The sequence below is a fragment of the Myotis lucifugus genome, unplaced genomic scaffold, assembly GCF_000147115.1.
Source record: "Myotis lucifugus unplaced genomic scaffold, Myoluc2.0 scaffold_243, whole genome shotgun sequence".
NCBI lineage: Eukaryota > Metazoa > Chordata > Mammalia > Chiroptera > Vespertilionidae > Myotis > Myotis lucifugus.
In genome coordinates this window covers 872,369-898,139 of record NW_005871291.1, presented here as the reverse complement: position 1 = coordinate 898,139, position 25,771 = coordinate 872,369, and the positions used below count along the sequence as shown (strand labels likewise).

At 40.1% G+C, this 25,771-nt stretch overlaps 1 protein-coding gene across 2 annotated transcripts in view; it reads left to right on the top strand.

Moving 5' to 3' along the window:
* Window positions 1-23,576, top strand: part of GABRG2 (gamma-aminobutyric acid type A receptor gamma2 subunit) — a 90,490-nt gene extending 66,914 nt beyond the window's left edge. Inside the window, exons 7-10 of one of the 2 annotated variants that reach the window (XM_006098594.3) lie at window positions 13,360-13,512; window positions 16,496-16,701; window positions 18,938-18,961; window positions 21,112-23,557. In XM_006098594.3, the coding sequence (XP_006098656.1) occupies window positions 13,360-13,512; window positions 16,496-16,701; window positions 18,938-18,961; window positions 21,112-21,387 (659 nt within the window). In that variant the 3' untranslated portion in view covers window positions 21,388-23,557. Of the gene's footprint in view, window positions 1-13,359; window positions 13,513-16,495; window positions 16,702-18,937; window positions 18,962-21,111 lie in introns of both variants that reach the window. The other variant, XM_006098595.3, reaches the window with a different exon arrangement.
* Window positions 23,577-25,771: the final 2,195 nt, after the last annotated feature.

Sequence of the window (25,771 nt, the reverse complement as noted above, 5' to 3'; positions counted from 1 at the left end):
TGGGCAAGAAGAGGCCATGTGTGAAGTTAGGCAGGAGGAGGAAAGGAGATGGTGGGTCCCATAGGACAGAGCACATCAAGAGGCAAGAGAGCAGAGAAAGGGGAACCATGAGATACAAATTCAGCCTTTACTATGCTTTTGCGTAGAGCCACAGGATTAACCAGAAAAAGGGAAAACCTCATTTCCTTGTAACTGCCAGTCCAGTTTCCTGAACGCCCGTCCTTTCTGGTGATTAAAGAACGTGGCTCCATGCCAAGCCAAGATGCTCCTCTGCATAGCTATCCCAAGTGCTCTTCCCTGGCTGAGACCCAGTGAGGAGGTGCATTGATTTCAGCTCAGATTTTCATCAGGGTCATTCAACCTACACTCAGCAAGCGGCGTGCTTTTTACTCCTAGAGGCAGAGGAGGCAGAGAAGCTGGCTGTCAGTCTCTCCCCGGAGGGCAGCTGAGTAAGTGTGGCGAGCCTGTTTGTTGGCATCCCTTTCCTTGTCTGGGTTTGTTTTACATAACAACATGCCACAGCTCTTCACAGAGCGATGCTAGAAACTGCCCTGGCTTCCCTTCTCCTGACACATAGCAAGGAAACCTCGGCCCTGGCAAATGCTGTTGCTCCAAGCTCAGTTCCCGGCAGGTGGATCATCAATTTTCCCCAATGCCAAGCTCCTCTCTCTTCGACTCTCCCGCTTCTGCCACATTACACATGGCAACCTGACAAGGACACTGACAGCTCTCGGTTCTCTAGGGGGAACGGTGGGGAGGGAGAGCCTCTCTTTGGACTCAGTTTACTCATTTCCAAGATGAAAGAACTGAACAAGTTGATAACTCACATTGCATATCTCTATGATTATGTTAGCGTGTTATTATTTCAGTTGCATGCCGTGCTTTTAATGAAAAGCACTATGAGAAAATTTCAAATTCCAAAAATTTTTTAAAAAGAACCAAGCTATTGGAATTTTATATTTTGTATCTCCTACTAATTAATGGTGTGACCCTGAGTATATAATTTTAACTCAGAGTTTTAGTTACAGCTGGGTTAAGTGATTTTGGAGATCCCCTCTAATTCTACATTGTTTAAACTATATGCTTTCTCTTTCTCTTTTCTTATTAACATACTAAAGGCCTGGTGCACGAAATTCATGCACGTGTAGGGTCCCTAGGCCTAGCTGGTGATCAGGGCCCATCGGGGATTTCCTTCCCCAGGCTGCCGGCTGCTGGCCAGGGCCTTCCTTCCCCCGGCTGCCGGATGGAGCCTTCCTTCATTCCACTCTGCCCCTGGTGGTCAGCACACGTCATAGCGAGCGGTCAAACTCCTGAGGGGCCAATTTTCATATTAGCCTTTTATTATATAGGATACTTTATTTACTCCCCAGTGATAGTGGTTAAAGGAATGATTTTAGAACTGGAACAAAAGCAGTCTATAAAGTCTATTCTGTATTTATCCGTGTCTTTCCTTAGTGTGAACAGGGCCAAACTCTACAGGAGGGAAATGAGAGTTTGTGGGGAATGTTTACGTCACTAGAAAGACAGGCTAGACATGAGCTTAATGACTTTGTCATCGGGGTATATTACAGATTGTTCACCAAAGCTGACACATGGCAAACAAGGAAAGGAGGATCTTCTCCTTTTTCAGAACACAAGCCTGAATCCATCACCAAGGGTATCTTCCATTGAAAAGTTGAAGATACTAATATTTAACCTAAAGCAGCCTCATTCAGTTCCATAATGTCCTAAAGCCTGCTAGCCGGTTTTTACAAATATTTCCCATTAGTAGTTCCATGCCACCAAATCAAATAGGTTGTTAAGAAATTGGTTGGGGTGAAAGACCTATACATTAGCGTTAATACACTCTACAAAGTGCACATCCTATGGAAACTGCTTAAAAACAGAGTGAGATATTTTTCCCCTTTAAGGAAGACTAGAAAGGGGAAGAAAAAAAAAGTTCAATTTTCTCACTACTTAAACAGATTTGGAGCAGGCTACGGTTTCATTAGTGTCAACATCAAATCTTCCTTGAGAAATATCTCCTGACCAGCTGGCTGAGAAGTTGTCTCGGTGCTGAGAGAACAAAAGTACTTTAGCAAATAAGACAGATTTTACAATTAAGGATTATCATTATTTTTTCCATCTTATTCTTTGAAAATCATAAGAGCAGTTTACTTTGTAGCAAGGGCTGTTTAACTTTGGAGTGTATTCAGGAACTCAAGCATGGGAAAGGAGAGAATCTAATTAAATATTTAATGCATAAACCATATTTCAACTTACAGCTCAAAGTATAGTTATGTAAATGATAGTGTTAATGGAAATAATAAAGCACTCGGTGGGAAACAGAGAGACCCAGCTTCTGGTGCAGGTGCTGTGGGTGAACAGTGACCTTCAGCAAGCTCCTGTGCTCCTCAAAGTTCTCCTTTCTCGCCTGTAAAGCAAAGACACTGGCCTGATCTCTACATTAGCTTTCAGCTCTGACACCCAGAATCAAAATCCCAATTCTAATTCAATAATAGAAGCACTGAAAACTCCCTGTATAATGAGTCAGTTTTGGCGAGTAGAGTGTTACACCATTGTTCTTGATGGAATACCATCTGTGAAAATAAAGCAAATGCCAACTCAAGAAAAAGTGGGGGGAGGGGATTTGGAGGGGTTTCTGATAATCTCCTATCAATCCGGCAATAGCAGAAGCCAGATGTGAGGCAGATACCACATACATTGATTCACATGACCTTCACTCAAAGCAGTTGCTCCCAGAGGCCCATTTTACTCAAAAATAAAACACTGTCCTCATCCTCCCTGTGGACAGAGTGCTGGACATCAACTCCTGATCTAGACTGACCTTTATAAAATGTAAGAGGCACACACACCATGAGGCAAACAGGCTAATGCTAGAATCCATTCTTTCGCATATAAATTGAAAACTCAAAGAGCCTTGAGATTTGAATCCCAAATGTAACCAGAAAATGGATGTAGTTGTCTGCTTTCCTCAAGATCCATTATCTAATTGAACTAGTTATATTTTGTAAAAAAGAAATACAGAGAAGCAGAAAGGAGAAGGGCTTTACTCAAGATCATACAAGATCATAGCCAGGCAGGGATCAGAACCCAGGTCTACTGACTTGAGCCTAGCCCTTTCCCCACCAACAGAGAAAGCTTCTTCATTCAGAAAAGTTGAGCCTTTTGAGAACCAACTTTATGTAGTATGATGTGATTTACAAATATATTTTTACAATAGTAATTATTTTTGACAGACATCTTACCTTGAATATCACAAAAAGAAAGACTTCCTGGGTGAGGGGATTCCAACAGGGAAAAACAACAATGAAAAAATATATGGAAAATAAATATTTAAAAAATACTTTGAAATTGAGTGCTTGGGCATAGAGCAAAGAGCCAGTGAGGTCACGTTCTTAATCCTATAATTTTGCAGAGTATCCCCAGCAGTGACTTCACATCTCGGGGAACATTTTGTGATTTGACCTTTTGCAACTATTGCCTGCAGTTGACTGAATTTAAACGTTCTCTTTCCAGCTGCTTTCAAAGCCATTTTAGAAAGCATGGTATTCTGATAACATTAAGTTTCTCAAGCTCTGTGGAGTCTTTTCTTTAAGAAAATGTCAATGCCTGGCTTAGATTAACCAGGTCTTGCTTCAAACACAAAGCTATGCCAAGCCCATTGAAAGAGTGAAAATAAGAAGAAAATAAAGTATTTCTATTAATATGCTTCTTTCTCCAGAAGAGGTTTCTGAATTTTGACTTATAATCATTAACAACATTTCTATTTTTGTCTTCTTATTTTTGGAACCATTTGTAAGATACATTCATAAATTAAACAGAGCTTAAATACCATCTTCATTCCTAGTAGTATTGGTTTGGAAGATAAGTCTATTGTCACAGATAGGATTCTTACTCTTCATCATCCAAATCTAATCTTTGGTATTAATAATACAAAGGACAGGTGAGTGTGCAAGTCCAACATACTTGCTAAGAATAGCTCGCTGGCATCTATTGAGTTCCTAAAGAGAGGACTGAGGGAGGCAAACTTTTAGATTAGCTTTTAGAAATTAACCCAGGCCTTGACTCAGAAGAGCTTACCAAATGTATAACAGATCCGCTGGTGTCACAATAATACTCTAAGCAGAGATTAACCACACATAAAAGGACATTTTGTTGCCTTTTACTACCATGTTCATATGTAATTCTTCTATGCTTCAGAGTCCAAGTTGAACAGAAAAGAGTACATAATTTTTGTGACCCAGCCTATGAATTATATTTAAATGATGGTATTAATGGTGTTCATGGATACACTGATGTTCATATAAACAAGAACAAATTTGACTGCTTTACTATTATTCTTGACCGTTCCAGGTAGCCTTTTAACAAGGACTAAAAACAAACAAATAAAACAAACAAACAAAAAAAAACACTCAACAGGCAGCTTACCTACTAATGTCATGGAAGCACTTTTACAAACAACTGTCCTTAGGAAGCTACAAGTACCACCTCATCTATACATTGTCTCTGAAAGATTACAAAACACTTTCCCAACCATTAGCAAACGTGGTTTTCACAACAGCCTTAGCAATAGGTATGATATCCCTATTTACTGGAAGAATATAACTTACCCAAGTCTTTGCACCTTGGTAATGTCACTAGTATTTGAATCCCAGGTCTGAATCCTGTATATTTTCTGCAACCATGAACTACTCTGCCCTTACGTAAAAACATGTTTTCGTATCTAGTCACATGTTTGTAGGAGTCAGATTTAATTATGCTGGGAAATAGCGTTCCCTTTGGATGGATCAAAGTGGCAAATGCATTCATTTGTAACTTCAACTTTAGACTTCTGAGCCAAAGTTGTTTTATTACTATAAATCCCAAGGTGAGTTTATTCGCTGTATTGTTGGAATTTTATGATGGGCTCACAATAATGAATTGTCTTACAAAAGGCCACACTGAGCTAAGAATCTGATGGCTTTTTCAGAGGGCAAGGAAGAGAAGCTATTACACTAATAAACGTCTCTAGTAAAAGCGTAGAGAACTGAGATATTAGCCAATAGGTTCACTGTGTGAACCTAGAGAAAACCACTAATCTCTGGAGGCTGTAAATATTGAGCTTCCTTTCGTCTAAAGCTATTCTCTGAGAGAAAATCTCTAGTATGGTTTGTTGAGTCAGACAGTCTGGTATTCCAGACAAATGAGTTTTCATCCTCCTAAAAGCACTACATTTGTTACATAAGGTTCAAGAAGAAATGAAAGGAATTTTTCTCTGTGTGGCTGGGGTTTAACATCTATGATCCTGATCACTGGATCAGAATGAACAGGCTGTTGACTCCAGAAGCAGTACTGGTTTGGGCAGCAGGATTCTTGGGCCTGACAGTTTCATCTCCTAAGATAAAACATGCATTGTCTTCCATGAATTTCAATGGCTTCCTTTATATAACATTACACTAGTTTGTAATAACTGACATGCATGGACCTTTTACTATGAGTCAGGAATTACACTAAGGAATTATACTAAGAGTGTTAACTCTTCTTATGTTCACAATAACCCTGAGTTCTAGCAAAGAAGGTGAGACACAGAATGTTAAGGAACTTATCCCAAGTCATACAACCAGGTAGTGAAGGACTAGGATTTTTTTTAACCCTGGGAGCTGCAGAGGTTGGCTTCTGCCAGCCTGCTACTGACCCCTTCTCTGAAGAATTGCCTCTGGCCACCACAGAACCATCTCCTCCAGCCTGCCGAGTACAAATGACTGCTTCTCCTGCCTCAAGGTGGGACTAACTCTGTGGTGCAGTTTGTTCCAGAACCTCCTGGAAGCCCTCGTGCATAGGCTGAAATAAATCATGCTTAGCTTTTCCCCCCTGACCTTTCCTGCTTCTTTCATGCCCTTTTCCTGACAGATCAACCCCTTATAAGTCAGCCTTGAAGGAAATCTGGACTCCATCCAGCTCTGCCTCTAACCTGAAGTGGTCCCTGCTTTTCACCACCATCCTATGCTCTCTTTCCTCACTGGGGATAGATTTAGCCTGGAAAATATGATATATTATACTTTCATTTTTCATTGTATTTCCCCAATTGTTATTTTGTTCTTTTTTTCACACAGGAACTTAAACAAGCAACAGATGAAATAAAAATGGTGCAGTTCTGTGATGGAAACGTACCTATTAGGCTTGATGTGGCAGACTGATGGTTCTGTTTCAGCAGCCAAGCCCTTTGTTCTCGTCTGGCACTAATTGGATCTGGCCGAGAAGCTGAAATCACCAATCGATTCTTTAATAAGCATAATGTAGCCACTCCAATGTAGCTAATTTCCTTTCCCTCTTTTCTCCTAGGCAAGCAGTTAATATTGCTAACAGCTCTCTCTGACCTTATATGTACATCTGCAGGCTTCAGCAAAGTATCCAGTAAAGTTATTTCCAGAAGCAATAATTTCTAAAGTAAAAGTTTAATATTTTAAAAGTCCATGTTGATCTCTGCCTTGATTTTAAATGCTTTTGGTGTATAATTTACCCAGAATTTTCTTCAAGGCCTTTTAAGCTAAATTTATTCATCTATCTACACTAATAAAAGAGAAAAATGGTAATTGGCGTACAACCGCTACCCTTCCCATTGGCTAATCAGCATATCCTTATGCAAATTAACTGTCAGCCAAGATGGCGGCCAGCAGCCAGGCAGCTGGAAGCGAACATGAGGCTTGCTTGCTCCAGTGACTGCAGACTCCAACGTTCCCCGCCTGACTTGCCGGCCTCTGAGCTGGCAGTTTGAAACATTCTAACAAATATAGCCGGCTGGGATCTCAAAGCTGAAGTTATACATTGTTTCGATTATAGAACGGCAAACAAACCAGCAGCGGAAGCCTCAGAGCTAGAGCCAGAGCTAAAGCTGGCCCAGAAGAAAAAAAAAAAAAAGAAAAAAAGGAGTGGTTGGGAGCTTCAGTCAACAACCGCCAGCCTGAAAGCAGCCCTCAGCCCCTCACCCAGACTGGCCAGGCACCCCAGTGGGGACCCCCACCCTGAAGGGTGTGTGACCAGCTGCAAACAGCCATCATCTCCTCATCCAGGCTGGCCAGGCACCCCAGTGGGGACCCCCATCCTGATCCAGGACACCCTTCAGGGCAAACCAGCCGGCCCCCAGGCCTCTATCCTATATAGTAAAAGGGTAATATGCCTCCCAGCACTGGGATCAGCGGAGCCGCGAGGCCTCCTGGCACCAGATCAGCATGACAGGGTGCAGCGCCCAAACCCCCTGATCGCCCTGCGGCTCTGTGTGTGACAGGGTGTGGCATCCCAACCCCCTGATCGGCCCTGCTCTGTGTGTGACAGGGGGTGGCGCCCCAACCCCCCCCCCCACGGGCCCTGCTCTGTGTGTGACGGGGTAAAGCCATAACCTCCCCATCGGCCCTGCCCTGAGTGTGACAGTGGCGGCGCCCCAACCCCCTGATCGGCCCTACTCTGTGGGTGATAGAGGGCGGCGCCCCAACCCCCTGATCCGCCCTGCTGTGTGTGTGACAGGGGGCGGTGCCCTAACTCCCCTATCAGCCCTACTCTGTGCTTGACATGGGGGAGCTCCCCAACCCCCTGATGGGCCCTGCTCTGTGCATCACAGGGGGTGGCTCCGCAACCTCCCCATTGACCCTGCCTTGAGTGTGATAGGGGGTGGTGCCCCAACCCCCAACGCCCTACCCTGAGCGTGACTGAGGGTGGCATCACAACCTCCCAATCCGCCCTGCTCTGTGCATGACAGGGGGCGGCGCCCCAACTCCCCAATCAGCCCTGCTCTGAGCCCGGCCAGGGGCTGCACCTAGGGATTGGGCCTGCCCTCTGCCATCCAGGAGCAGGCCTAAGCCAGCAGGTCGTTATCTCCCGAGGGGTCCTAGACTGCGAGAGGGCACAGGCCAGGCTGAGGGACCCCCCCTTCCCCCCGAGTGCACAAATTTTTGTGCACCGGGCCTCTAGTATATATATAAAAGCCTGAGCGACCAAACGACAGGTCAACTGGTCGCTATGACACGCACTGACCACCAGGGGGCAGACGCTCAATGCAGGAGCTGCCCCCTGGTGGTCAGTGTGCTCCCACAGCCAACCTCCCATGGTCCCTCCCACAGCCGGCCAGCTCAGATTGGCCCGGATCGGGACTGGGTGAGATGGCCCAGATCAGCCCTGATTGTCGGCCAGGCTGAGGGACCCCACCTGTGCATGAATTCGTGTACCGGGCCTTTAGTTCAATAAATAGTTGTTGAATTCCTTCTATATATCAGGCACTGTACTAGATACTGAGAGTAAAATCAGTGAGCAAAGTAGATACAGCTACTTTGCTCATGGAGCTCATGGACTAATTATAAACTAGAGCATATTCCAACATGCACACCAGTCATATACCTTCAGGTACAATCAGCTCTACTGTGGTCATACATGGTGCTGTGAGATCTTACTAAGGACATCTGATCTAATAAGGATTGCTAATGTTGAGATAAATTAATTGACATATGAGAAAGAATAGAGTCAGTTAAGATGGAGGTATTAGAGTTTGCACCAAGGGAATCATCCTGTGAAAAGACTCTAAAGCAAGAGGCAGCAGGGGGCATTGGAGGAACTGTGAGACTCCAGATGGAGTGTGAAGAAATACTATTTAAGATTAGGCTGGAGATGTGGTCAGGGAAATGACCATACAGAGAGTTATTGGACAAGTTAAAGAATTTTAGTGTGTACTGACATCAACTGGCAATTATGGGATGGTTTAAAGGTGTGCATATGTGTATGACATGATTAGAGGAGCACAGAGTAGAGTAGAAATTCAAGGTACCATGATGGACAAAGGAATGAGCAGGTCCCCTTGGGACAGCAGGAAGTAAATCCAGTTGGGTGGTCATAAAATGGGACGGTCATAAGTGATGTGAGACACAGCTGGGATGGTGAAGTATGGATCAGGGCAAAATGGACTAGAATCATATGCTAAGCAGTGGATTCTATACTCAGGAACTTGAAGGGAATGAGCAGAAATTCATTCCAGAAAGATTAATTTAGATCAGCACTGTCCAATGGAGCTGTCCACAATGAAATAACTTTTCTATAATCTGTGATACCACAATACAGTAGTCACTAGACACGTGTAACTATGGAGCACATAAAATGTAGCTTGATCGACAGGAAATAAAGTTTTAACTTTTATTTAATCTTAGCACAGGTCTGGTCACAATAGAGAGTATGGATGTCTGTTGGTTGAAGGGAAGTGTTTGGAAGGTTGGGATGAGGAAAAGGAATGAGATGAGTTATGGATCTAGGTGAGATATGATTCCAGGACAGATAAAGACAGAAATAAATATAGAAGCATGCAATAAAAATTTTTAACTTTCTATGTGCATTATTTATATTCATTTGGGTCTTTGGTCCATCCATTTTAAATTTATTTTTGTGTGTTAGGTACGGTCTAGATCTAATTTCAGAAAGTAATTTCCCCAAATGAAAATGCAACCAACTATTCTACTTGCTAGTGGTCAAATGAACCTCAAGGAATTATGCCTCAGATTCAAGAGTTTAACAAAAAAGGCTAAAGGCAGATATAATGCATTGTCTCAGCATAGCTCTCTATCTAAGTTGTAGTCAGATAGAAAATACTTTTGTTCCCATTTAATCCATTTAATTTATAATTAGTTGTGTAATTCCTTTGGTGCTAACCTCCACATTACTTAAATAAGTGTTCTAGGTATAGCAGAGATTAAAAATATTTGTTGATTTAAATAAAGATGAGACTAGAGAAAGGAATGTAAAAAAGAGTACAATAGTAATTATGTCTTCAAAGTTAACCTGGTGAAATAAAATATACTCTATTCACTATAGTTAAGTGGAGGAAGAATCATGAGAGAGTAACAAAATAAAGTCTTTATTATTATCTTGACAAAGTGATTAGGATGTTTAGAGATAATATATGCACATCATTCAGCCCAGTGTCTGCACATAGTAGGGCTACATTACTGGTAGCTAGAAAGTATTTAGTTTTTTCTGATTTTAGATGTTCAATGGAGGGGCATATTTCTTTATCATGGAATCTTCAAGTTTTTTTTAAATATATTTTTATTGATTTCAGAGAGGAAGGAAGAGGGAGGGAGAGAGAGATAGAAACATCCATGAGAGAATCATGGATCGGCTGCCTCATGCAAGTCCCCCACTGGGGATCAAGCCCACAACCCAGGCATGTTCCCTTGACTGGAATCAAACCTAGGACCTTTCAGTTCACAGGACAATGCTCTATTCACTGAGCCAAACAGGCTAGGGCGGAATCTTCAAGTTTTTAAGAGATAGTTTCATGTATGAAATAGAGCCTAAGTGCTCTAGTAAATTTGAATTTTAAAACTTTCATATGGTTTATTTCACTCCAAAGAAATAATAACTGGAGTTCACTGTTCACTGATGTTGACAGTCTCTTCCTGAGACTAGATATAAGAAGCTTACAAAAAATAAATAGACATTAATGGATGTTTTTCAAATTCTATGTCTTCTCTCCTCAATCATAGCTTGCACATTATGACCTAACTTGGGACAAAAGCAGGGAACACACTAATTTATAATATGCTATGACTTGAAATATTTTTGTTAGAATAATTCAATAGAAAGAATAAATTTGTAGTGGCTGAAACTATCACCTTTGACTGGGTTGACATTGAACCCTTTGACTTGGTGAATCACTAATGTGGCACCCTCAGGGCTTTGATTTCATAGGCTCCTGGGCCCAAGAGCTTTTTAAAATACAAAAAGTGATAAGGCCTTAGAGATAAGACAGGCATCAGGCTATCACTGGGAAGCTGCTTTCTTTTTAAATGGCCAGTTCCCAAATTTGAATCTGTACTCTAGTGGTAAAAAAAGCTTTGGATTTGCTGGTAAAGATGAAAGATGCTCAGAAGCTATTATCTTAAAATAGAAATCGATGGATTAAAAAGCCATGGAAGTTTAGAAGCTGGCCTAAAGGGAAGAGGAGAATTGAATTGAGATAATTATCTTGTTATTTGAGGAAAAATTAAAGTTCACCTTTCAGAGAGTCAGAACATTAATGCCAAAGTGTAGATTCTCTTTCATGATAAGGAGTAAAAAGAAGTTACTAAAATTGTCCAGATTTATTTAAAATAGTATAACTTGTAAAGTGTCATTTAACACATTTAAAATATGCAGAAAAAACTCTCAAGGACTTGGAAAATACTCTTTCTCAAGGGGAGAAAAAGTATCTCCTGAATATTATTATTTTAAAAGAAACCTATTTATTTTTCCATCTTGCATTTGCCTCTGGTATTCACATAAAAGAAACAGAGTGGGGAAAAGATAGCCATTAGTAGGGATCATCTCAAATTAAAAGTCTCTAATCCTCAATCATAGCCTGTGTATATTATATTCTAAATAAGAAATTTGTACCTTTGCCCCTTTGCCCTAGCTGGTTTAGCTCAGTGGATAGAGCTTCAGCCTGTGGGCTGAAGTTACCAGGTTCAATTCCAGTAAAGGGCACATTCCTCGGTTGCAGGCTTGATCTCTGGCCCTGGTTGGGGTACATGCAGGAGGCAACCAGTCGATGCAACCAGTCGATGTGTCTCTCTCACATCCATGTTTCTCTCTCCTTCCACTCTCTCTAAAAAAAAAAAAAAATCAATGGAAAAATATCCTCAGGTGAGGATTTAAAAACAATGATAAAATAAATAAATTTGTACTTTCAAGTTTTAAGAGGTAATCACTAAATAATTGCTACTTATTGATCTATGAGAGGAAACTGATGTTCCAATGGGAGCCAAATTCCCCAGTGTCCAGGTCATTGTCACTGCCTTCGCCAGGCCTGACTCAGACAAGTAATAGTACATTAATCTACCAAAGGCAGGGTTAGCAGCTACTCATAACTCCACTTAGAAAGGGAGAGTTTTTACTTCCTTGACAAGGAGCCAATGAGGGCTTTCTGTCTCAGCAGCTTGGAAGGGTGTGGCCTTAAGGTTGAGAGTGGGAGGAGGAACTGGGCTGAGCAGTAATATCTCATCTGCTAAATCAGTCTTGTCTGCATGAGGCTTCTACAGTACCTTATTTTCAAATCAGATCTAAATCAGCCAAGTAAGTAGGGAAACGTGGGCATGAAGCCAAATAATTAAAATGAAACACATAATTTGGATTTCATTCTCCCTGCATTTTAAGACAAATTATAATTTGGTAAAGAGAAAAGAAGCAATATTTGAAAATCAGTCTCTTATGTGTTCATCTCCCATTGCAAGAGCAGATACAGTCTTTAAAACGGATGTTCTCTAAGAATATAAAGAAAACATAAATCTGTGATAACTGGGATATATCCCCATAGTACATTTTCTAAACTTAAAAATCAAAATTCCCAAAAATTTCACTTTGAACCATGCAAAATGAAGGGCACGGACTTTTAAAAGCAATGCGACTCTTGATTGTAAAAAATCAGAGACCTCAAATTGTGTCCATTAAATTGTTCTCATGTATAGCTATATGGTTATTCCTTGATTCCTTTATGACTCTATTCTGGATTATTTACATAAACTCCTTTTTTAATCCAAATGTTCAAAAATACAGCCTCTTGATATTTTGCTTTTTGCTTTATGCTTACATATTTAAGTGTGTTCAATTATTTGATCATTTATTCAACAAATGTTATGAAATACCTATTTAGAATCAAGCAGGATGCTAATTACTAGTAGTGTAATGATGGGCTAAAATAGGCACTTTTTGGACTCATGCAGATAAAGTCTAATAGTGGAGACAAGCATTACAAAAACAACGACACAAATAAATGAGAAATTGCCAATTGAAGTAACTGCTATGAAGCAAAACCATATTATTCAATGAAAATATGAGAAAAAATGTCTCAGCATAGGAATTTCATTGTAAACTAGTCATTTACTAGTTTTAAGCACCAGCATATTACCCTCTGGTTTGTATGAAGATAGGTCCTGAGAACAAGAGAAAATTGTTACAAATCTTAGGATTCGTTTTAGGCAAGTGAGACACAGTATAAAAGCTCTGTTCCATCTCTCCCCACCAAACAAACAAACACACAAACAAAAACTATGTATATTGTGTGTATTAAGTAGGTAGAAAAGGCACCATCGAAAATCACCTGAGAGAAGAAAATATGATGAATATGCTCAAAAATGCTTCCTTCTTTTTAGTAGTCACATTGCTTCTAGAAGGATCAGACTTAAGTTTCATTTGGATTTTGCTTTTTTAAATGTTTTTTATTTTAAACCATGTCGGTAGAAGGTTTTCAACATACCCTTGTATGGAACTCTCATTTTAAATGTGAGAGATTTGAATATATGCTCATTTTTAAATGCTTTTCAGTTGATAAGGGGTTGCATGGTGCTATCTTTGGTCTGTTCCCAGGAGATTATGTGGTCATGTGTGTCTACTTTGACCTGAGCAGAAGAATGGGATACTTCACCATCCAGACCTACATCCCCTGCACACTCATTGTTGTTCTATCCTGGGTGTCTTTCTGGATCAATAAGGATGCTGTGCCAGCCAGAACTTCTCTAGGTAAGGCACAGTTCTTGGTGTTATAGCACTTATCCAAGGTAAGTAGTACCCCAAACGAGTAATCTTTATTCCCTTTTCCAAATTGATTTGCTTTTAATCCATTCAGCAATTACACAGAAATGCTCTTTGTTTCATTTTAAAGAAAATTAGTATATTAAAAAGGAAAAACAATGTTTAAAGTTTCCTAATTCTGTTTTTCTTAACAAACTTAATATGCTTTTTTTCCCAGTAAATTATCTTAATAAATTTAAGTTAGCTTAAAAAAAAAACCTCCTAATTTCAACAGACTTTTTGTGTTGGTCTCTGGGCAGTTCTGTATGCTGGAGCTACTCACACCAGCTCATGAGAGCTGATCATTTGTCCTTTCCCAATAGTGTGTCTAGCGATGTCACATTGGCAGCTTGACATCAGCCAAGGTGAAAGTAATAATACCATCGAAATAGGCAAACACTAAAAATCAAGGCATTCATTTTTTCTAGAGTAATTTGTTACACCTTTACCAGAACACCATAGGCTGTTAATTAATTCCAACATGCATAATCATGATGACATTAGAGGACATACATACATGTTAATTGGCTAATTATGAACCACTAGGAAGATTATTTTTGGGAGGACACAATTACCTGTGAAATTTTGAGAATCCATCTCCCCACTTTCAAGGTTATTTATAGTTTGCTCAATCTATTATATAATGGTGATATTTGTCTCAGGTTTTCACATATTTTTTTCTCACATGAGGAAGAAGGTGCACAGAGATTATAAGAAAGCCACAGAATCACAGGGACATTGGAGTCTAGGTCCATGAATAAAAATTTTATACTACGTAAAATTCCCTAAAGACTTAACTAAGAATAAAGCTATTGAAAGATGAATTATTAAACCATAATCCCTTTCATCAGCTATGAGAAAATTAGAACCACATCTCTTTCTCAGTCTTTTCTAGGGAGGCAGTATCATGCAATAGTTAAGAGCTGGGGCTTTGAAATCTAACCAATCTGAATTGCAACTCACAATTATAGTATGGACTTGGAAATATCCTTTAATCTCTATTCATTACAGTTTCCTCACATATAAAACATGTATCATTTCCTTTACCTAACTTATGGGGGTTCATTAGGTTAAATAAGTTATTCCATGCAAAGAATACAAACCATAGTAAGACCTAGGAATGTTGGCAACTGTGGTCATTTTCTGAAGAAATGATCTGTCCCAGGCTACTAAACCTGAGGGCAGAGTGATTACTGGGGAAATTTTTAAAAAATATATCATTTGTATATTTGTGCTCTGCCAAATCTTATGTAGTCTCCCAACTGTTTCAAAATAAAATTATTTTGATTTTTCCCATTATATGTGGTACTTTATGTTACAAGTACTATTCAACAATACAGTGTCTAATGCTACATGCTAAAACAAACCCAAAATAGTGTGAGCCTATTACTTTAGGATGATTAACTGTCACTGTGAGTAGAATGTGTTGTATAACATACTATGTCTGTCTCTCACATTAGCATGAAAATATCTTTTATTCCCAGTATAGTGTGTGGCACATAGCTGGTAGCGCAATGATTATTTGAGTAATGTATGTACACTTATGAATAAACTAGAGGCCCGGTGCATGAATTCGTGCATGGGTGGGGTCCCTCTGGGTGGCCTGTAGGGATCGGGCCGAAACCTGCAGTCCAACGCCGCCTGCAGCTCCTACCTGTTGCTCCCACTCATCCTGGTCTCACTGTGCCTGCCACTGGCTTGTACCCAATCAGTCCTGATCGGGAGAGGCTTGCACTGTTTCCGGTGCCCTCCCAAGGGGAGTGGCCTGCTGGATCAGGCTGAAACTGGCTCTCCGACATCCCCTGAGCAGTCCCATATTGTGAGAGGGTGCAGGCCAGGCTGAGGGACCCCACTGGTGCATGATCAGGCCAGGGAGGGACCACAAGAGGGCTTCAGGGCATATCTGGCCCATCTCGCTCAGTCCCTATCAGCCAGACCCCAGCAGCAAGCTAACCTACTGGTCAGAGCATCTGCCCCCTGGTGGTCAGTGCATGTCATAGGGAGTGGTTGAGCAGTCTTAGCATATCATTAGCATATTACACTTTGATTGGTTGTTCAGTTGTTCTGCAGTTTGGTCTATTTCAGTGATGGCGAACCTTTTGAGCTCGGCGTGTTAGCATTTTGAAAAACCCTAACTTAACTCTGGTGCCGTGTCACATATAGAAATTTTTTGATATTTGCAACCATAGTAAAACAAAGACTTATATTTTTGATATTTATTTTATATATGTAAATGCCATTTAACAAAGAAAAATCAACCAAAAAAATGAGTTCGCGTGTCACCTCTGACACGTGTGTCATAGGTTCGCCATCACTGGTCTATTTGCATATTATCCTTTTATTATATAGGATGGAACAAATAGATTGTTGCATTCCAATCTATCCATCCCATAAATATTTCAAGGAAAAGATTTCAAATCAATTTCCTCTCTTGAAGTCCACGCTTCTGGTGATCAAAATCCCTCTTATGGCCACTCTGTTAGCTCATTTAACCACTCACTAAATGAGTGCTCACCAGCAAAAGACCATGGTGGGAGAAGGGAGCAAGGTGAGTGAGCTAAGGAATGAGGGAGAGACCCCTGAGCAAAAAGCAGGTCATTGACTACAAGTTGAGCATTGAGGACAAATCAGGCATATTCAATATGGTCCCTGTGCCTGTTCTACTCTCCACAACTAAAGCATGTAAAAGTCATTGTAACGATTACAAAATTATCACATTTTTTAGAGCTAAGGAAGCAGAGATGCTCCAAGGTTAAATGGCACTTGAGAGGCAACCGATATTTGTGGGCATAATCTGAGTCTAATTGTACTTTCTTTCCCATTACTGAGGTTGCTTATCAGAAGCCACAAAACAGGTTTAGCTTCCATCGTGACTGAGTCACCCAACTTGCTGATGTGGTCACATGACCTTTTCGACTGTGCCTCTCTTCAGGTATCACAACTGTCCTGACAATGACAACCCTCAGCACCATCGCCCGGAAGTCACTGCCCAAGGTCTCCTACGTCACAGCAATGGATCTCTTTGTATCTGTCTGCTTCATATTTGTCTTCTCTGCTTTGGTGGAGTATGGCACCCTACATTATTTTGTCAGCAATCGGAAACCAAGCAAGGACAAAGACAAAAAGAAGAAAAACCCTGTATGTATCATTTCCCACTGGGACCACTGAAATTTTTATGCAGAAAGGCCACCTGGTTTGGTTTTGGTTTTGTCTCGTTTAGTCTGTCTGCAGGTTATGCCTCAACACTTTGGGCTCCAAGGTGACAACTGAATGTGTGACTTTGACCGGGACATAAGGATTCATTATAGTTATTAGTTAAGAGAGACATGATTCACTAAGGCAGACTCTTGCTCTCTTCATTTCATGGGGACTATAACCATTGCTGAGAGATGCATCTCTCTTCTCACTGCTATTATTCCAGCTTTCATTGATTTTCATCTTTCTGCCCCTTACTATAATATTTTAAAATTACTGATATTTTAAATTAAAATTTTCTCTCCAAAGCTTTCTATCAAGAAGCCATAAGAATCTTTAAATTTCAAATTGGAGCCTATACTTTTGCAACTAATGTCTGTGTGTGTGTGTGTGTGTGTGTGTGTGTGTGTGTGTGTGTTGCCACCAGAGGACTTCTATTGGTTTCATACTCTGTGTACCTTCTTATTTTAAAAGAAATGTCTCATCTATTGTTTGGACAAGTTATTTAGCCTTCCTATGTTTTTTATATTGACATATATAACAGAATATTATAAAATATGTTATAGGGCTGCTGTGAGAAATAAATGTGGTAACAGAGGTAAAAGGCATTACATAGTACCTTACACATTAAAGTTCTTATCGTTTACTAGTTGACAATGATGGTTGATGTGGATAATTATATAAGTGCTAACCTGGATTGATTTCAGTGATTTGGAAACAGAGAGAATGACTTCACCTTGCCACCAAACTTTAAATAGAGATGATGAAGCACAAGCTTGAATGCCGAAAGCAATTGTCTTTTATTATTAATGTTGAAGAGAGCATATAGCTACCCATTTACCCACCTAAACACAATGTCTGACTCATAGGAGGCCCCATGGAAGTTAAAGTCCATTCCCTTCCAAGGGAGGGGCCAAGGAATTCACCCCAGTTAATAGCCTTTCCTGATCTTCTGCTCTAAAGGCCATGAGAGATATGATAGTGGCTAACTGTCTGACCCGTGGACTTTGGGAGACTAAACTATAATGAGGAAGTCTGGCTGATTCTAGGTTGTATCTGGATGCATCTCCAAGAACACCAGTGAAATTCTCTACATGGTATATGTTTATTTGAATATAAGAATTTATAACAGGTAAAGAAAGAAGCATCATTTTTTATGATTAATAAAAAAATAAATGCTTATCTCTAATTCCCCAAATACTCATTATGTTTTATGCAGTCCTTCTCTTCCCTGTCTGTTCTGCCTCTCTTTGCCTTCACATCTTCTTTCTCCTTATTTTCATTTCCTAATTGTGTTTTTGTTTTCTCCCTCTCCTTCACTTTCCATCTCATCCCTCCCCTCCCCCCACAAGAAGATGGTTCTACTGATACTTAGCATTATTACCTGCCAGCAATTACAAGGCACAAGAAGACTGGCTTTCAAACAAATCTGAAGAGTGTTCTCTCTCTCTCTCTCTCTCTCTCTCTCTCTCTCTCTCTCTCTCTCTCTCTCCTCTCTCTCTCCTTCCTTCCCTTCCTCCTTCCCTCTCTCTCTTTTTCTGAGTTCTTGGGAAAAAGCCCTTTCCCCTCTCTAACAGGTAGTCATTGCAGAGTGCATTTTGTTTCAGAAATAGAAACATGTGGATTCCTTAATCCAGGGTCATGAAGATGACAGAAGAAAACAAGGCAGAAGATAAAGAAGACGAAAGAAACTGAGAAAATGAAGTTACCTGAGAATTTCATGCATTTCCCCCTTTTAAGTCAATTAGATGCTTTATCAGAACAGGCAAGAACCTAAGGAGCGAAAGAGAGGCTGAATTTAATTTGCCCATTTAATATGTGTTTTGATTAATTATGTCAGGATTCACTTACTAAGACCTTCTTAGTGATAATTAGAAAATAAAATAATAGAAAGATTCCTCACAAATGAACAACCCTGGCTTTTGTAGTTAGATAATTGTGGGTTAATTTATGGAAGATTTCACTAGCAATCACCAAATTCTCTTTTTCAACATTAGGCATATACTTTGTTCCATGTTCAAAATTGTCCTTCTGTGTTTATAATTTTAGTTTATTTCACCTACTATGTTTTCAAAATGCATTTTTAATTTATCTTATTTTGTCTCTTTTTTCTTTTCTTTTTCTTCCTCTTCTTTTAATGAAATGAAATGCATTCTCTTTTCTGTCTACAAACCCAAAGCTTCTTCGGATGTTTTCCTTCAAGGTATAATGTTTTTGGAATGGAAATTCACTGCATGCAACGGCTGAATTTAAGTATTAACGCTTACATGGTGTTTGTTTGTTTTTTATGAATAGACATTTAAGCATTCTACTAAAGATAAAACATTTCAAATGAGAAAGTTCTGTTTTTTTCTAGAGTTGATTCAGCAACCCTATGCTAATTCACAGAGGTTTTGACCTTACATGAAGCTAAAAAGCTATAAGCACTAAAGATGTCATTAGTAAAGAGGGCTTCTTTAAACATCAAAGCCAAAACTTACCCCTTCTTCGCAGATGAAAATGAAATCCAATGTCACTGCCTGCATCTGCCATATACCACATATAACCTATGTGCCCTTAAATTTTAGTTCTGTAAATCCTAATGCAAAAAATAATCTCCTGTGGCCTAAGCTTTACCTGTCAGTCCTGTAAAAGTAATACTCTCTTTAAAATGCTTTAGTTAAAACACCCATCCCTTCCTTCTAGGGTGATCCAGGAGCCTTTTGGCTCTGTCTTGCAATATTATAAGACTAGAGGCCCGGTGCACGAAATTCATGCAGGGTGTGTGGGGGGAATCCCCTCAGCCCAGCCTGCACCCTCTCCAATCTAGGACCCCTCAGGGGATGTCCGACTGCTGGTATAGGTCCGATCCCGGGGATCAGGCCTAAATCGGCAGTCGGACATCCCTCTCACAATCCTGGACTGCTGGCTCCTAATTGCTCACCTGCCTGCCTGCCTGGTTGTCCCTTACTGCCCCCTCTGCTGGCCTGGTCACCCCCAACTGCCCCCAACTGTTGGACTGGTCACCCCTAACTGCTCCCCCCACTGGCCTAGTTGCCCCTCACTGCCCCTCCTGCCAACCTAATCGCCCCCAACTGCCCCCCCTGCCGACCTGGTCACCCCCAACTGCAACCCCCCTGCGAGCCTAGTCTCCCCTAACTGTCCTCCCCGCCAGCCTGGTCGCCTCTTACTGCCACCCCTGCCAGCCTGGTCGCCCCCAACTCCCTCCACCTTCGGCCTGGTCACCCTGCATGGCCGCCCCCCCTGGCCTGGTCACCCCATGCAGCCTGCTGTTCAGTCGTTTGGTCATCCCTCACTAACCTCCCTGCCGGCCTGGTCGCCCCACACAGCCTGCTTGCACTAACCTCCCTGCCGGCCTGGTTGCCCCACACAGCCTGCTTGTTCAGTCGTTTGGTTGTCCCTCACTAACCCCCCTGCCGGCATGGTCGTAGGCAGCAATCTTGTGAGGGTGTGAGGATTAATTTGCATATTACCTCTTTATTATATAGTATTAGTATTCCCAGTTGAATTCTGACAGCTGATTCGAAGACACTGGGATTTGTATTTATATTATCGTAAAACTAAATCATCCAAATTAACATCAAATAGACCACTGAGTCGTAAAGCAATTTTATAATTCATCCCAAAGCAAAAGTTAGATTAGCATTCAGTTGATTAGTACTAATTTCTTCTCAAATGCTAAGTAATGTTTGACAGGCAGTAGCATATTTTTCTGAATCTCACTCACAAGTAGGTAAACCTTGCTAACATTCTGAAGCTTCTAGATGGTGAATATTACACAAAGTACCATATTCTTCTAAAACATAAGCCATACTCTTATGGTATAAACTCAGGAAACTTCTATATTATACATATTTTTAACATTTTATATTAAAAGCATCTAAAAATTTGCCCAGTCTAATGGGGTTTACTATTTGCTGATAGGTAAGCATGACATAAAATTTGATTTCAAAATTGATACATTTTTTATTTCTCTGTTCTACTCACATGCAAAACCATTAAATGCCTTCATGTAACCCAGCTCGCATCTAATATTTACTAGAATAAGATTCCATGTAGTTGTTTGATTTTAAATCTTTAAACTTTGCGTTCTTTTGGTGTTAATCTCCTTGCTCTAGCTATTAGCTTGATGGTATTATTTTCAGCTGCACTGCTTAAACTCAAAATTCAAAATCTGCAAATGTGCTATCCTTCTGAGTTCAATTTCACCATTGTAGATCACGATGTCATAGCAATTTCCCGAGTACTCATTTTCAGATTCATCATTCACATTGGTAACATTGTGGAGAAATAGCCCACGATTTATCAAGTGGAATTAACTCTGATCCCTCTTTGTCCCTCCCCTTGTCTCAGGCCCCTACTATTGATATTCGCCCAAGATCAGCAACCATTCAAATGAACAATGCCACGCACCTTCAAGAGAGAGATGAAGAATATGGGTATGAGTGTCTGGACGGCAAGGACTGTGCCAGCTTTTTCTGCTGTTTTGAAGATTGCCGAACAGGAGCTTGGAGACACGGGAGGATACATATCCGTATTGCCAAAATGGACTCATATGCGCGGATCTTCTTCCCCACGGCCTTCTGCTTGTTCAACTTGGTTTATTGGGTCTCCTACCTCTACCTGTAAAGAGGTAGGGGTCTTATTGTTATAAGGGTCTTATTTACTAAATCTCATGGAGAGAAGATGTCCTTTCTAAGTCCACTTAAATAATCCTCTGTGCGGTTTATAATGATCTGAATTTGTTTCTTTGTTCTAACCTGGTAAATTGTATTAATGTCATACTGTTTGCACCCAACTCGCCTTTGATAAGTGTAATTTAAACTATAATGTTTCTGTGTTGCAAACCTGCAGGGCAAGTTGAAATTAGAGCAAGAACATTGAAACCAAACAAGATATTTCCAGCTACAGAACCGAAATAGTAAAAGCAATGATTATTTGCAGTGGTGGTGTCCTCATTCCATTCAAAATACAGTTAGATGCAAAATATCCCAAACTGTTACCTAAGATCATCTGGGGTCAAATTGTAGTAAATTGATCCCAGCAGAACATCTCCCTCATTTGAGACAAATCACAACTCATTTTAAATATAAGAACCTAGACAAGAAACCTATTATACCTCGATCCCAAGATAGAAAGAAAATTTCCTTCACATCACATGTACAATGATGTAAATATTTCAATAACATAGAATGCTTCAAGTTTAATGCATGCATCTCTTTAGAGCCAAAATAAATGGACTGAAGTTAACATCATAAAGCATTGTCTTTTACTCTTTGTGTCTTTGGGCTATAAAAGAATCATGAATGCAATTATAAGGATTTGGGATTAGAATTGGAGGGGAAATTTTTCACTATCTTTTCCCTCATGCATAAAGATGGAAATAGCTTATGCTTCCTCGTATGACATATTAAACACTCTAAGTAAAATATAGACTGAATATTAGACATCTGCCACCTCTAAATATGCCCAATTTCATAGAGTGTAAAGTGATTGTATGTGCTTGCTGCTATTTTTCCTTCCTTTTAGGACTATAGATCTTAACAGAACTTACTCTCCATCTCAAGATCTGCTTGTAGTGATTGTGAGTACCTCGGGGACAGTGTCCTTTTCATGTCCTCTTTGGGTCCTCAGCACCTTGCATAGTGCTTGGCACGCAGCTGGTGCTCAACAAGTATTGTTTGGAGTAAACTGGCCCCATATGATGCCAGTGCATCTCTCTGTGCTGGCCTGGAACCAGTGACTCATCTTTTCATGTCGGCATTGTCAAGTGATATTTGACTTTGTAGAGAAAAACAGAAGGATCCAAAGAACTAAGGCTATTTATATTCATTTTCAAAAATTTATTTTAGCTAATGTCTATATTCCTTTAAAATAATACTTATGTCTGCTATTTGTATACAAAAATGAGTCTGCTAGGGAATAATTAAAGGTTCTATATTATTTCTTCATGTTTAGGAGTGAGTCAGCCTTGACCCATGACAATTGTCCTTGAGGACACATGACAGGTATTATCAATACTCATACCTGACTAGTATATAGAATATAGTATTCTATACTCTGTGAAAAATATTTAATGTACTGAAGATTAAATTTAAAAAATGAAATAACAAATGAATGACTTACAAGGAGGCTGAGCCTATGCAATCATTCAAGTAGATTGTAATCACATAAAGTGGTTGTCCCGGACTTCAAAACATCATGAATAGAGCTCCATCTTTGTGTATTCATCCTGAATCCTTATTTTTCTATGTTAGCATCCTTTGTCAGTTCTTCTTTTTGGCAATCATTGCTCTAAGTCAGAATTCAATCATAGCTCGTAAAGCTTTACAGACAACCTAAAAAAGAGTAGAAAAAAGAGACAGTGATTTTGTTAATATAATGCCATTAAAGTCATCATCAAGTCATCTGGATGAATCTTGAAACACATTTAGCTGCCAATTTTACAAACATTTAATATACCAGTGCTCTAGTATATAACCTCAAACACATGTAAATAGAATCCATTATTTTCTTGTTTTGGATTGTTAACATATTAAATGCTGACTCCTTGGGAGAGTTGTTGGCAAATTTTCAATGGTGAGACACATGTTATTACTGTCAACTTGAAATGTATTCCATAATGGGGATACTCAGAAAAGCTGGCTTTCCAATGTGTGCATAGTATTGGCAATATGAATATATATTATACATACCCTAAATCTTAATTATCAGCTGCTCCCTGTCTCTGTATTTGAAAACCTTTTCGCAAAGGGAATTGCCTAATATGTGGACTTTTACAATAAAAATGCTGCATTCTCATCCATGGTGGCATCCCAGTGGTCTGGTTCGACGTGTATATCTTAAAGATTGTGACCATTTCTTCCTGGCTCATTCCTCAACACTGCCTTCCCTTTCTGTGAGATTCATGTGTGAGCAGTGTGATCATCTTTTGCATCATGATGCCCTCACTTCACAAGAATTAAGAGATGCATTTGGGGTGTGGCGTGGAGACAGAAGGTAGAAAGGTCATGATGTAATAAAGCTCAGGCCTTCTGACCTCAAAACTTGTGGTGTGGTTAAGAATATGGACACAATGTCAGACATAGTTGGGGTCCCAACCCTACATTTTTAAAAATATATTTTATGAATTTTACAGAGAGTAAGGGAGAAGGATAGAGTTAGAAACATCCATGAGAGAGAAACATTGACCAGTTGCCTCCTTCACGACCCCTACTGGCGATCGAGCCCGCCCGCAACCGCAACCAAAGTACATGCTGTTGATCAGAATCAAACCAGGGATCCTTCAATCCGTGAACTGACACTCTATCCACTAAGCCAAACTGATTAGGGCCTAACTCTACATTTACTAGTTATTTGAAAATTGTCAATTTAGCCTTAATGAGGCTCCATTTTACCTGCTATAAATTAGGTACAATAATGCCAACCAATGTAGTGTCACTCAACAAAGGGGCAAAAGTCCCTTCCCTCACTTCTAGTGCCTATAGTGCTCAGCTAACCATGCACCTTGTTGGCTCAGCTCTCCTAAAGGAACCCCCCAGCCTTAATGTGACTCTATGTCACAATGTTTGATCTTTAAAGAGTATACATTGCAAACGTTCTTTAAAATCTAGGTTGAAAATCTAAGTCTACTGTTGATATAAAAAAAAATCTCACACATTAGATTAGTTATTTTTAAGCCCAAAGAGCCTTTCTCTGTATCCCTGAAACTTAAAAACATAGGGCGCTATCCTCCAGAACCCCATTTTCTTGAAGTCCTTTGAAATTTTCAAAAGAAAGTAGCATCGTTTTTTACAAACACAGCTGCTCTAACCTTCCTCTGCCTGTCATTATCTTGGCCCCTCATGGCTTCCTGCATCCAATTTAAACATCTATTTCTCACCTCTCAGGAGTGCAAAGAAAAAGAGTTTTTACCTAGGTCTTGTCTGTTCTCTAGCTAATGCCCTTATCTTTAGCTGAGTGGATATTCATGGTATGGCCTTTACACACACACACACACACACACACACACACACACACACAGTTTTAAAGTAGCAACATTATTCTGACTAGTAGCAACAATTTTTATGTGGTGAAGGTCAAAGTACATTAACCAAATGAAGTGGCCTTTAGGGATTTTGTCAAAAATTACTCTCTCTATGCTTTGTCACTATGGTTTTTTTATCAAACATGTAGGAGAAATGGAGACTGACCTAGGCCAAGAGCTCTGCTATATTTTTTTAGTACGCATTGAGTTTCCAAAGGTCACACAACCAGTTAATGGCAAACATGGAAAAGCCACCTGGGCATTGCTCTTTCTATTGAACCTCATAGTGTCTCTGGATTGGGAAGTAAAATTTTGAAACACTTTATCCTTCTGTCTTTAGGATTTGCCAAACTTGAAGATGGCTTCTTTCTCTGATCTTGACCTCACTTTAATTATTTTAATTTCTCTAACACCAATTTTAAAATACCTAGCAACAGAAATACTAGTAAGTTAATAGATTTTGCATTTCATTTCTTCTCTAATATAATAACCAGTCAATATTGAATGTTACCCACAGTTTTCAAAATTCTGTTTGAAAGACGGGATCTACAATGGTATGAAAAATTGCAGAATGAGTTGGCCTTTGTCCCTCAGGGATTGGGACGTTAGACAACCATGCAGTTTCCTTTGGCTGGTCCATAGACTCATTCTTTCTACTATAACAAGGAAAGTTGTGGGAGGGAGCTATACCATTCATTCTGACATTAGAAATTATAGGCTAATTACAAAATCCAGTTGTCACTTACTTTTGCTATAATCCTATATAATAAAACTCTAATATGCAAATCGACTGAACGGCGGAACCACTGGTAGAACGACTGGTCACTATGATGTGCACTGATCACCAGGGGGCAGACGCTCAACACAGGAGCTGTCCCCTGGTGGTCAGTGCGCTCCCACAGGGGGAGTGCCACTCAGCCAGAAGCCGGGCTCATGGCTGGCGAGCACAGTGGTGGTTGCAGGAGCCTCTCCTGCCTCCGCAGCAGC